Source organism: Cryptomeria japonica, chromosome 3, assembly GCF_030272615.1.
Source record: "Cryptomeria japonica chromosome 3, Sugi_1.0, whole genome shotgun sequence".
In the NCBI taxonomy this organism is placed as follows: domain Eukaryota; kingdom Viridiplantae; phylum Streptophyta; class Pinopsida; order Cupressales; family Cupressaceae; genus Cryptomeria; species Cryptomeria japonica.
Window position 1 is genome coordinate 513,123,597 of NC_081407.1, and position 14,137 is coordinate 513,137,733.

General features: G+C 38.2%; 1 protein-coding gene across 2 annotated transcripts in view; it reads right to left on the minus strand.

The window, feature by feature from the left end:
• LOC131044998 (DNA-(apurinic or apyrimidinic site) endonuclease 2) overlaps positions 1 to 14,137 on the minus strand; it is a 119,451-nt gene that overhangs the window by 79,432 nt on the left and 25,882 nt on the right. For both annotated transcript variants that reach the window (XM_057978499.2, XM_057978505.2), the window contains 2 exons: positions 6,917 to 7,156; positions 6,632 to 6,717 (listed from right to left, as the gene is read on the minus strand). In XM_057978499.2, the coding sequence (XP_057834482.1) occupies positions 6,632 to 6,717; positions 6,917 to 7,156 (326 nt within the window). The remainder of the gene's footprint in view (positions 1 to 6,631; positions 6,718 to 6,916; positions 7,157 to 14,137) is intronic.

Sequence of the window (14,137 nt, forward strand, 5' to 3'; positions counted from 1 at the left end):
TTATGGAGAGCCAGTCTCTATTTGCTAAGTTATCCAAATGTGAGTTTGGACTTAGGGAAGTTTTATATTTGGGCCATGTGATTAGTGCTGATGGAGTGAAGGTGCATGAGGAGAAGATTCAGGCGATTCGGGATTGGCCCCGCCCTTAGAACATTACTGAGTTACGTGGGTTCCTTGGTTTATGTGCTTATTACAGAAGATTTGTGAGAGGTTTCTCTCAGTTGGCAGCACCTTTGACAGACCTCACAAAGAAAGGGGCGTTCAAATAGACAGAACAGGCACAGGGAGTCTTTGATAGACTCAAGGAGGTTATGAGCACTTGTCCAGTTTTGGCATTACCTGAGTTCTCGCAGCCATTTGTCCTAGAGTGTGATGCTTCAGGTCTGGGCATAGGAGCTGTGTTGATGCAGAACAGACATCCCATTGCCTATGAGAGTCGGAAGCTGTGAGATAATGAGAGGTTGTACTCTACCTATGATAAGGAAATGTTGGCTATTATGCATGCTTTAGCCAAATTTAGACAGTATCTTGTTGGTAGCAAATTTGTGGTAAGAACCGACCACAACAGTTTGAAATATTTCCTAGATCAGACAAAGCTCAATGATCGACAGCAAAAATGGGTGAGCAAGATTCAGGCTTATGATTTCGATATCGAATTCATAAAGGGGAAGAATAATACTGTGGCTGATGCACTCTCTAGGAAACCCTCACTTGCTGCCCTATGTTCATTGAGCGAGATTTCAGCAGATTGGAAGGCTCAACTTTTGGTTGAGTATTCCAAAAATCAGCATGCTTGTGAGGTCATGGATGGTTTGATAGTGGATGACAGATACGGTGTGGTAGATGATATTATCTATTACAAGGGCAGGGTTTATCTTGTTCCGAGTTCACAGTTGAAGGAACAAATTTTGCATGCTTTCCATGATACTCCTACGACAGGACATCCAGGGTATGTTAAGACTTACAGAGCGGTTCGAGAGAGATTCTCTTGGAAGGGTCTCAAAGAAGATGTTGTGCGGCATGTCCATGAGTGTATGACTTGTCAGCAGAACAAGTCGGAGCATACTTATCCTGCTGGGTTGTTACAGCCCTTGCCTATACCGGAACAGAAGTGGACTAGGATTTCTATGGACTTCATTGCAGGTCTTCCTCGGGTGCAAGGGAAGATTGTATCTATGTGGTCGTGGATAGGCTAACAAAATATGCCCACTTCTTTCCCATTGCAGTTGATTTTACAGCATCTCAGGTGGCTGAGCTATTTTTCAGAGAGGTGTTTAGACTCCATGGTCTTCCCAAGACCATAGTGAGTGATAGGGACAGCAGATTCATGAGTTACTTTTGGCAGGAACTTTTCAGACTAGCAGGCACTAAGTTGACACCTAGTACTAGTTACCACCCTCAAACAGATGGACAGACCGAAATAGTCAATAAGTGGGTTGAGGGATATTTGCGTAATTATGTGTCAAGGCAGCAGAAGGCATGGGTACGTTGGTTGTATTTGGGCGAGTATTGTTATAATACTACACACCATATGTCCATTGGTATGACGCCTTTCAGAGCTCTCTACGGCTATGAGGCATTATCCTTCAATGATTTAGCTTTGAGTGACAGTAGAGTTCCTTTGGCTCAGGATTGGTTACAGGAGAACCAGGATATCATGAGATCTCTCAAGGAGAATTTACAGCATGCATAGAATCAGCAAAAGATATACGCTGATCGGCATAGGGTTGAGAGAGCATTTGAGGTGGATGACATGGTTTTCTTGCACTTACAGCCATACTGGCAAAGCACCCTTAAAGGGGGGGGAGCTGAGAAGCTCAAACCACGTTTTTATGGACCATTCAGGGTACTCAGGCGAGTTGGAGAGGTTGCTTATGAGGTTGAGTTACCACCAAGCAGTAAAATTCATAATGTGTTTCATATATCTTGCCTAAAAAAGGCCCTTGGACAGCATATTACAGTTTCACCCGATTTGCCTCCCATGGATGAGGAAGGTAAATTGACTTTGGTTCCTGAGGAGATTCTTGAGGTGAGGGAACGTTGGAGAGATCTTCCCATAGAGGATGCCACTTGGGAGGGTGAAGCCATTTTACAACATCTAGCATTACAGTTGCTTGTGGGCAAGCATCTCCGAGAGGGGAGGACCGTCATGTCCCCTCTTTAGCTCTGTCTAGCAGAGACATGTGAGTCAACTTATTATGGGGTCTTGTAGGCTGACAGTGATGGATAGAGACTCAGTGTGGTTATACAGTGTTTGGGACTTGGTGTTTTGGTAGTAGTTGATCAGTTTGGAGCAGTTCCTTATTTTTAGGAGGCAGTTCCTACGTTTATGGAGGATATCCCTACTATTTAGGAGGTTATGACCATACCCAGGGTTGGGTCTCCTTGAGATTATTCCTTGGGTTCAGTTTCAAAGGATTTGGGTTTGTTTCCTAGTTTCTAGGAGCATCCCTAGATTTTAGGGATGAGATTGCCAGTGGATCCTTGATTTCCGACTTCAGTCACAGACAGGTGGCAGGTTGACTTTCTGGTTTGTGGTGTCATTTGAGCATTTTGCAGCTATTTGGGTTATATTTTTAATATTTCCTAAGTTAGCGTTTATTATTTAAATAAGACTATGTTTATAGCCATTTTGGTATAATAAGGGGTTTTTGGCCTCATCTGGATGCGTATCCCTTGGTGTAATAGCTCGTTGGAAATCTTGGACTTTTCTAAATATTTCTCTTTTGACTCAGATCCTTTCGGTGAACGGATTTCTTTATATTTGAAAAAGGGTCGTTTTTCTATGCAATTGGCAACTTAAAATGAGAAATATAACATTTTAAACCTAAACGCCACATTGAGTCACTTTTAGGGTTCGAGCTAAGTGGGAAGGTGTTATAAGGAAGTTGAGACCTAATTCTTGGTATCTTTTACACATTTTCATCTTGGATTTGGAGAATTTGCTCTTGAGAGCGATTCAGCATCTGGGACGAAAACCCCAGGGTCTTGCCTGTCTGGGACGTAGCCCCCAACACAGTGGTTATTGGGTCTAGCATTTAGTTTCAGTGCCTTGGAGTTGGTACGACATCTTTCTGGAGGATTCAGTGGACAGAGTTAGGGTTCAGCGTGGAGGTTGGGGTTTCCAGCTTGGCATCACCTAACAGTCGTACGGCTGTACCTTGCAGCCATTTCTCTTCCCACGTGGAGCTATGTAAGAGCGTTGGACATTTGCAGCAGCTTCATTCTTGATTGCAGTATTCACTCTTTATCCAGGTTGGAATCATTGTTATTGTAATCTTCCTGCAATTGTTTGGAATCACTATCTGGATAATTATTTGATTTAAATAAACAGAAATTTGCTTGGTACGATTCTGATTTGGCTGTGTATGAACATTTATTTCCAGTACTCTTTTCATGTACTTGTTCTTCAATTATTACTTGCTGAAAAACTATCAAAAACACAAAAATAAACAAACCTTCTGCAACTTCTATCTATTCTCTAAAACCATTAAAGGAAACACAGGAAAATATAGTTTATTAATTTAAAAACTACAACAGATCAGCAAGGGGATCCATCAAGGATCTTTCATTGTAATTTGAACATCATATATTTACCTTAGAAGATTGCACTAGCTTTGTGGAGTTGTTAATTGATGTCAAAGCAAAGTCTAGTAGAGTCACACCAAATCATTCACTACAGCTTACATTCCTAGGAGTAGATTAGTCTTCCTAAACCCTTCCTCCTTTTGACCTTTTTTTTATAATTCAAGTTAGTTTAGGAGAGAAAGCATCACAAGATTGCAATATCAGATGATCAATTTCCAGCAATATTCAAGCATTCAAAATTCAACGTAAGTCCCCTTGTGATTCCAGCCTAATCACATCAAACCATTGAGCTTATCCACACATCAAGACCTGAGATTTCGGAACCTTGGAGTCTTTTAATTGATCACATAGTTTAGCATTTGGGAAGATTTTGTTCAAGAGAGGATGAGATACCTTGGTATTTTATTCTGTGTTTGAGGTGTATAAAAAACACATCAACAGGAACCAAAGAGAATAAACCCAAAAATATTAGCGCCATGCAAGCACTTACCATAAATAGCAATTGTCCGAGAAACCCATTGAAACTAAGAACTCAAGAATATAGCAACACTCCCTACAAAAATAGAAACCTTTGAGAAACCCTAAAAGTAAGTCAACACTAGCAAAATAGGAAGGCGTAAAAATGGGGACATTACAAAATAATCAACAAATCAGTTGGAAATACCAACATGCCTCACTTTCTTTTAACTGACTTTCAGCCTTCTTGAATGACCATCAATTTTTCTTCATGTGACCTTCCTTTGCCACAATACCAGCAATTAATATTTTTGTCTCTTGACTTTGACCTCTTACTAGACTTCGATCTTCTTCTATTGTTAAACCTCCCTCATTCTTGTGATCTTCCCCTATTGTCGATTATCAACATTCCTCCCAATGAAGTACTTTGATTCTTCCTTTTCATATGCTCATTGAGAAGAGTCCTGACAACATCACCAAATTTTAATACTCTTCCCTTCTTGCCAAACACCAAGTTGCTGATAGCCATAACAGCTCCTTCCCAGATATTGGATAGAGACCACAATAGCAAAATGACACTGATTTCATCATCCAAGATTATGCTCACAAGAATTTAATTGGCTAATCAATGTGTTAAATTCACTTAAATGGTTTGACCTATTACCACCACCTTTCATATTCAAGTTGCGCAATTGATTCATTAGAAAATCTTTATTTGATGCGGAAGCCATCTCATACATGTTGAACTTTCCCACAATTCTTTTGATGTTTTCTAAGTCGCAACATTAAATAATACTTTACTGGATAGAGAGAAGATTATTCTTGCCACTGCCTTCTTGTCTAATTTCTCCCAGTCTTCATAAGACATTGTAGTTGACTTCTTTGCTTTTCCTTCAAGTGTGATTGAGAGATCTCTCTTATTCAACAATTCTTCCAATTGCAACTTCCACATTCCAAAGTTCTGTCCCAAGAATTTTTCAATCCTCCATCTCTTCTCAAATTCATTCAGCTCTACTAACAATTGTTGAGCAATATAAAACAGAAATAAAAACAGAGCAGCAATCAAGAAAACTGAAATAACAGAATGCACACACAAAAGTATACACAGACAAATCGAATTACATGGTTTATCAATGTAGGGCTATATCCACGGGAAAAGCAGAGCATTCTCTGTTTTATTATTTGTTGCAGAAGATACAAAGTGCATTTTCATCTCTTAATACAAATGATGTTTTAAGTCTCCACATGTGTAGAGACAGCAGGAAAACAAAGAGGCAGGGGAAGAGAAATGGTTGATGACCGTTGGACTTCACAAGGACAACAACTTGGACTTGATTATAGTCTCACTCAAACAGATTTAACATTTTATATAGTTCAACCGTTACATGTCTTACAAAGGCTTAGGTTAACCTGCTAACCACTTGTCAAATCTTGAACCCAAATCGGTGTTGGCCTTTTTATTTTTATTTTTTTCTTCTCTGCAAAATTTTGCATTGAAAAATGTCTTTGCTTCTTCAGCAATGCTCAATCTCATCAAATGTTTCTCTTCCTACAAAATGCACATACTTTAATGGCACTAACATCTTTCTCTTAGCATAAATATCATGGGCTCAACTCTACTCAGGAAAGGTGCCCAGCTCTCTCATTTTTTCAGTAGGTTATATGAATTTATAAAATGAAATTATAAAAAGGAATTTAGAAGCACTGTTTGTTTTTCTTGATTTTGTTTCATGCCACTGTCCCTAGGGCAGAGTTTTCCTGTTTGCTAGCACAAGAACTGCCAGAAGGGAATGGGGATGTGGCAGTGCCCTTTATTTTACTTGACTTTGTTTCTGAGTTTGCAGATACATTTAACTATTTATTATTTAATTTTAAATATGATGTTTATGCAGTGGACTTCTAATGAAGCAAGCAAATCCCAAACTTTTTTTATTTGGAATATTTTGTTTGTTATTCCTAAGTAACAACTTAACTCTTACCATTTCTGTTGTCAATTTACCAAATCTGATTTTGAATTTTCAATAAACTCAGATAAAATCACCTTGAAAAATACTATCCTAGTTCAACAGAATCTAGCAACTTAGATCAAGTCTCAGATAGTCCATTCTACGTATCTTGTATGTATCAGTACAGCTATTCATCAATATTTCTCATGGAAATGTGTTGTTGATTTGCATAAGGAATGATCACTAGGCCATTCAGATAAATCTGATCGTGAAAATAAAATGAGGATCTTGTTCTTTTTTCCTAAACGAACAGATATCAAAGAATAGCATTAACTATTCTACTTTAAATTTTCTCCATAAAGTAGGACTGATTCAGGGTGTACACATAGCAAATTGCTAACAAACATTAGACCACATATTTGCAATGTACAATGCTGCTTAAACAAACTTTGGAACATATTCAAATGCTTGCAGTGTCATCACAGATTTTATCACAATGTAAACAGTTCCTTCAGATGAAATTCCAATGAATAAATTGCTTATACCAATAAATTACTGGTAATCTCAATTGTCTTGAATCATCCATGCAAAAAACATTATAATATCACACATCACAACATTAACAACCAAGTAAATTGTACCTGCAACACCTTAAAGAAATACAGCTTGAATTGAAAACGTTCTGAATCATCGCTCGCAGCAAATGGCCCATAAATATTAAACAGGACTGCAATTATTGAACTCAGAAAAAGCATTTGTCAATAGGTTGATATGTGTGAGTCAATATTTTGAAAAACTTCAATAGTTTTTAAACACCTTTGCATTCTATGTGAAGCATTAAAATTTAATTATGTCTAAGTTTAGACAAATATCTATGCATGTATATAAATTCTATACATTAAACTATTCATAAAATACATGCTCACCAAAGTGTCCATGATCTGTGATAATACAACGACCTTCACTGTCAAGCTTCAGTAGTTCCTGTCTTGTAAGGCCCTCTGGTCCTTTCTCAACTTCATAATTACTAATTCCACTAACAGCTGCATTAGTTTCCCCCAACCTTGCGCAATTTACCAGACCAGTGAATCCCTCCTCTACTGCGAGCGGCAAAGTGACTTCTGTACTTGAAAATGCCTTATTTACTTTGCAAAATGTTGCAACACCTATAATGGAGTAAAAGAAAACAACTTGATAAATAAATTTCCAATAAATACTTAGAAAATATCCTCATGAATAACGTTGGATGCCTACCCCAAATTAAGAAGCTCGAATTTAGCTCCATGTCATTAAGTGCTCACTATAATAGCTGCAATGTTACTGCTCTTAAACAGGCTAAAGAAAGTAAATTAATTGTAACCACACACGGGATGTCAAACTATGAATATTATGAATATCAAGATTCAAAACCAATATATTATTGGTGGTGCCTAAACAATATGAAGATATCAATCCAATCCAAAGCAAAATAGTAATGTCAAGGACAATTCATTATACTTATTCTTACATGTAACCATGCTTAGTCTCACGTGTAAGAATAGTTATTCATGCACTGACTACCTTTGCATACAATCAATCCTTTACTCCATTGGATCAACACCTCAATTTTCTGAATAGTAGTTCTTGTTTCAGCTCTAGCACGGCTGATTTGGGAAAGAGGGGGATATACTAGTGGAAAGGGGATGAAGTGACTGAAGTCCTATATTAAAATATTACTGAAAAACATCATGACATTGGAAAAGAAAAAAGTACCTTATATACTTGAATTGGTTTTACAGATAGAACTCATTCTAGAAAATAGATTACCACATCTTCAAATGTGCAAAATTGGAGCAATCTAAGTTTATTGAAAATTTCCATCTTCCAAAAATGTTAAAAGCATTGCAAAACATGCATGTACATCAATTCCTTACATACACAACAACTAACAACCTGTGTATGGCTTGCATAGCAACTGACAACTTGTGTTGCAGCTTACATTATATATATATATATATATATATATATATATATATATATATATATATATATATATATATATATATATATATATATATATATATATATATATATATATATCTGTGTATGCGCGCACGTGTGCGTATATATATATATATACAGACACACACACACATATCTGTATCTATATGTATATATGTATAGATACATATATACATATATATACATATACACACGCACGCACAAATATATATACATATTCATATACATATACACATACATATACACATAATATATACATATACATATACATTTACATTTATAGATATATATATATGTAAATGTGTGTGTGTGTGTGTGTGTGTGTATTTATATATATATATATATATCAGTGTTGCACAGGGATGCATCTCCCCACCAAAAACATTGAGTTTCCAAGAAAGGGTCGTCCCTTAGACAAGAAGACGCGTCCAGAACATCTCTCTGCCACACCTCCACCTCCGCCATGAGGCCCAACCAGAGAAGAGATGTTTCTTTTGTCCAAAAATGCGGGAGAGACATCTCTCACGGAAGAGACGTCATGAAGAGACGCGTGGACGTCTCTTGGATGCCTAGACGTCCCTTGACGGGGCAAGAAATGCCCAAAGTCTCCCACGGTGGAAAAGCAAAAAGTAAGTTTTTTAAACAATAAAACAGCAAGGTAAACCTAACCCTAAAATGGTAGAAAGCTCATAAAAGAGACGTTTAGTCTCATTTTAGTCATTTGCAACCACAAAAAAGTTTAAAACATTTAATTTACTCTACCTTGGAAACCAGGAAGGTGGACAGCGGTTTGCAAGTTTGAATCAGCAAGCTTGGAAGAGGATTAGAGGAAGCTTCTTCACTCTTGCTGCAAGATTGAAGTTAGGCATTTGCCATTCTAAATTCTTTAAAAAGAAAAATTGTTGATTGGTCAAAATTTCTGATTCAAGAACCAAATTGCAGCCATTAGAAACAAAGAAATTTAGAAAAAAAAAACTTAGAAACTGAAAAAAAATTGTTTGCTTGAAGTTGAATATTAATAATCAGCATCATTAATGATGCTGATTATTAATATTCAACTTCAAGCAAACAAAAATTTTAAATTTACAAACATTTCTTTGGAAAAAAAATTGTTTGGTTGAAAAAATTCTGAGCTTTTTGCTTAACATTAATTGTTGCAGCATCATTATCACTGTCACAATGAGCTCTAACACCATGAGTGAGGATGAGGAGGTTGAAATTCATAGTGAAAATGAATCATCGAAGGAACCTAGCACAGGAGTGGGGGGTCAGGCAAGTCACACTAAAACAAGTTCTGTTGGGAGTGGAAATTTCAGCTACCCTTTTGAAATCCTCAAAAAATGGGCAAAGGGCCCCTTTGATCCAAAGTCACCATTAAAATAATTTGCACCTAAGGTACCAGCAAAGCCAAGGACAGCTGATGGGAACTAGAAAGTGGAAGTGCAACGCATGTAATCTTGAATGGTTTGGCAGCATCACTAGAACTAATGCTCACTTCCTTCTTGTTCGAGGCAAAGGTGTAGAAGTATGCAACAAGGTGGATAAAAACTTGAAGTACAAGGCTGAAATACTGAACTTATAGGGTTGTAATGAAGATGAAGTACCTACGTCATGTACTTTGCCACATAGGAATAGGGCTGATCAGATTTCTGCAATTTCTTCTTCTACTTTGCAAACTCAAAGGCCACCAATTCCATCCAATTCAGGGGTAGCAGAGGCTAGGGGAAAATGTAAGATGACTAGTCCATCTTCACAACCATTGGCTGATTTATTTAATGTGCAAGCAAAGGATGAGGCAGATGTTGCCATTGACAAACTCTTCTTTGCCAATGGCATTCCATTCCATGTGGCCCACTATCCTTATTATAAGGAAGTTGTGGCAAAGATAATAAAGGCGGGCCCATCATATGTGCCACCTGGTGAGACTAAATTGAGGACAACAATCTTGAACCAAAACTATTCCAAATTTTGATGAAGATGAAGAGAACCTAGGTCACAAGTGGTTACAACACAATCATGGATGGGTGGACAGACATTAGGCATCGTCCACTCATCAATATCATGATTACATCTACAGCAAGCCCTTATTTCCTCAGGGCTATTTATTGTTCAGGGCATAGCAAGGATGCTCATTTTCAGTTCCAAATCCTCAAGGATGATATAGAGGAGGTTGAGGCACAAAATGTCGTGCAAGTAGAGACAAATGTCGCCCATGTGTGTAAAGCAGCAGGGAAGATGATTGAGGCAGCCTAAGACATATTTGGTGGACTCCTTGTTGTGTGCATGCCATGAATAATGCACTCAAGGACATGGGTAAAAAACGCTAGATCAAATCAATTGTTAGTGATGCTAGAGATGTGCAGATGTTTATCTGCAACCACCATACTTCACATGCACTCTTTAGGAACTTCTACAAGAAGGAATTCTTAAAACTTGTAGAGAGTCGATATGCATCATACTTTATTCTCTTGGAAAGGATGCTTGAGTTGCAAGAGGCATTGCAACTAATGATTATGACAGCAAAATGGAATAGGTGACTTGAGTCAAAGACACGACAGGGGTTATGTGTGAAGGAGGTGATGAAGAATGATCTCTTTCGGGCTGATGCTAAATATATTCTCTCTATCATTGCTCCAGTCTTCACAGTTATTAGATTTGGGGATTCTAATGCACCTTCTCTTGGAGAGGTGTATCAGTGTATTGATTCTATGCTTGGTCAAATGAAGGTTGTTGCGCAGGAGGACCCTACATTACAATTCTAAAATGAGCATATTCAACCAATCATTCATAGTAGATGGGAGAAGCCCAACACTCCCTTACACATGGCTTCCTATGCATTGAACCTGAAGTGGTACATGCAAAGGCCAAGCAGAATTACACCTATAGAGGATCCTAAGGTGAAAGAAGGATTCATTAATCCAGTTGACAGAATGTATGTTCTAATTTATCGAAACCGATGTCTTCCTATGCTGCTACACCTAAAGTACTTCCGTGGGTTGTGCATTAGTTTGCAGAGCAGATTGAATAAAGGTAGTTAAAGCGTTCAATTGTTGCATTAGCTCTCAATTCTTCTATTCTTCCACCTTTATTCTCTTTGACAAATTACTCATGGAGAATTTGGCATGGTAAATGTCTCCTTCAGTAGTAGAGGGACCCATATCAATTCTGCTCAGCTTGAAGTCAGTCTCTATGACTACATGCTCATCCTTATTTACCAGAGGGTCAGCAATCTCCAATATGTGATTCCCAATATTAGGATCTGTGATCATTCTTGACATTCACCTAGCTTTCTTTGATTTGGGTGTGTCCCCTGACAGCTTGGCTACTATATCTACATGGATTTCGGGCATAGGGGTATATCATTTCTTCTTTTCCACGACTTTCTTTAGCCATGGAGAGGAAGAGATGGTGGTGGAGCTACTAGCAACATTGACAACAGTGTTATCTGTGGTTACAGGAAGAAGAATCAAGAGCAAGGATCCCCCTGGAGTCTGAGGATCGGGATTTTCTAGCAGAGAATTTAGAATACTATCTCCGCCAATTTGGTTGAAGGTGAGGGATTCATCATCAATAGCAATAATAGCGAGAGCTAGCAATTGTTGGCTTGGTGGTCACACAAGTGTTGTGAACTTCCCGTCTCTCTTTCTTTTCGATGAATTGGGTGTACTCCCTTCACAAACAGAATTCAACTTCCTATTCTCTTCTAGTGATTCCTCCTTAGCTCCAGGTTGTGAACTAGCCCTTTGGGGAGTTGCCCCTACATCAGTTATAGCTTTTATAATTTGAGGGCTCTAGAAAGAGCTCTTCTCTACATTAGGTCTGCCTTTCTGAACCAGCATGTGCTTTCATTTTCTTTCCCGATCACTTCCTTGTTCTCTCTAAGATGTCTGAGGACCTAATTTTAATGTCCGCCCTTTCTTCTTCTACCATTGAATTTGAGGAAGTGAGGCAGTAGCAACATCTTGATATGATTCATCGATCAGCTCTGAACCATCATCTGTATCATTTTCAGGAATTGGCAGAGGTAGATCAAAGGCTAGATCCTATTCTATGGTTAACCTCATTAGATTTCTCCTTTGAACTTCTCTTTCATTTGCACAATCTTCCAAGAAATCTTCTAGATGTGGTACATGAAAATATTGACTCTCCACATAGAGATTATTTCTAACAAATCCCTTGTTGTCAAAGTCAGATCTCACTAGCAAAAAGCAAAAACCAAACTCGACCAACAATTTGCCAGCACTTCTAGATGATTCGTTACTCTTGCAAGAAAAGTGTGACAGAGCTAGAGGAAAAGAATACCCTTTCCTTTTCATGTTTGTGTATTCAATGTTAACAAAGGCCATCTGGCGATTGAGCTCTAAGAAAATGAGGAAATCTGATGCATGCCTTGGCAGTTTCAATGGGGCCTTTTCATAACCCCCGACTCTCAAATAAGAGAATGTGTAGAACTAAATGTAGTAACTACCAAACTGAATTATCAGAGCAGCAGCTTCTGCAAAAATTCTTTTCTCTGGTAACCCTTCAATTCTTTTTACCAGGGTCATGAAGAATGTCTCACGAACACGGGAAAAATTTCTCATACCCACATCTTTTCGCAATTGAGGGGAACGGTCATATACAAGTATCCCCATCGTAAGAGAGCCTTCAACTTTCAAGCCCAACCAAGCTGACTCGCTACCAACGAAGCACATAGAACAATTAAGAACACAAATGGAATTGTGGTTTCTTCTGATAACCTACCAGCTTCTCATGCAGTTGTTCACTCATTAATTTCGTACAATCCACATATTGGTCATCAGCACGAATAGTTAGTACAAACAGGCACATCCACTCCTCAAAATACTCAGTATTAGGCCTCCCAATTACACAGTGCAACAGTATGATCATGTTTGCAATATCCTCTTTGAACAGATCTCTCTTTATATGCGTGGGAAGCTTCGACTTGCTTTTCCTTTCTAGTTTCTACCAGCTCCGAGCAATACAAGTAAAACACCAAACTATCTAGTTCTAAAAGAATTCCCAATTAGATTGCATATACATGTCCACATACGGTTCTTTTTTTAGGAATTTGTAAAACCGAGGCCACAGTTTCAGTATCAAGATTGCATATACATGTCCACATACGGTTCTTTTTTTAGGAAATTGTAAAACCGAGGCCACAGTTTCAGTATCAACTTTCACTATCACAGATTCATTCGAGGCCCTGATTTCCTGAGAGTCTGGTTGGTAATTATGCATACATGCAAGAACTAATTCTAGATATGCAATGGCTGGCCGATAACCTTTGGCTTTCATGAGTCCACTATCTAAGATTTTTTGTGCAATGTGAGACTTATCATGGCATTGTGGTCTTCTCAAGATATCACGGATATTAACATTCCCAAATCAGTGTCTCACATAATCCAAGACACTTTCTATGGTAGGAGGCATTTTGGGCTTCATCCTATACAGCTGAAAACATGCTAGGGCTTCTGTGACTATAACAGAGATCAAATTGATTGGCAGGATATGCAGAACAAGGCAAAGATACCAATTCATGAGCATAGTCACGAAGACTCTTTTCTAATTCAACTCACAAAGCCCTAATTTTCAATAAAGTAGCAAAGAGGAAGGAGAATTTTTGTTCAAACCTGGTTTTTAAAATGCTCGCAGATTCACCATAAACACAATTTTCCAGACTCTCTCCTTCGCCACCCAGAATGCAAAATGATGTTTTGGTGAGGGGCGGTACCTCTATACGTGCCTGAAGCATTAAATTTGTTTGCTTTGGGTGGCATACTATACTGTCAACCTTGTAAAAATGAGGTGATGTTCTCTTTGTGAAAAGTGCCAGCAGCTTTCCCATGTTTTGATTTGATTTTTGCATTTAATGCTCATTAATGCATCATGTTTGTTGATGTCATGGCTGGAGAATGTCTTGGAAGTAAGAGTTGCTCATTATCGGACTATTGACAACAATTTGAATAATGGAACTACCAAAAGTGTGTGCAAGAATCCCTATATAGTGCAATCGACCAATGACAAGAGACAAGTGAAGGCCCTTGACTAACTACCATGACCCATCCATGTTGGGATATCGGGTGATCGAGGAAAGACGAGTCTTGATTACCATTGGATACTATGAATGCTGACATTCTGAAAAG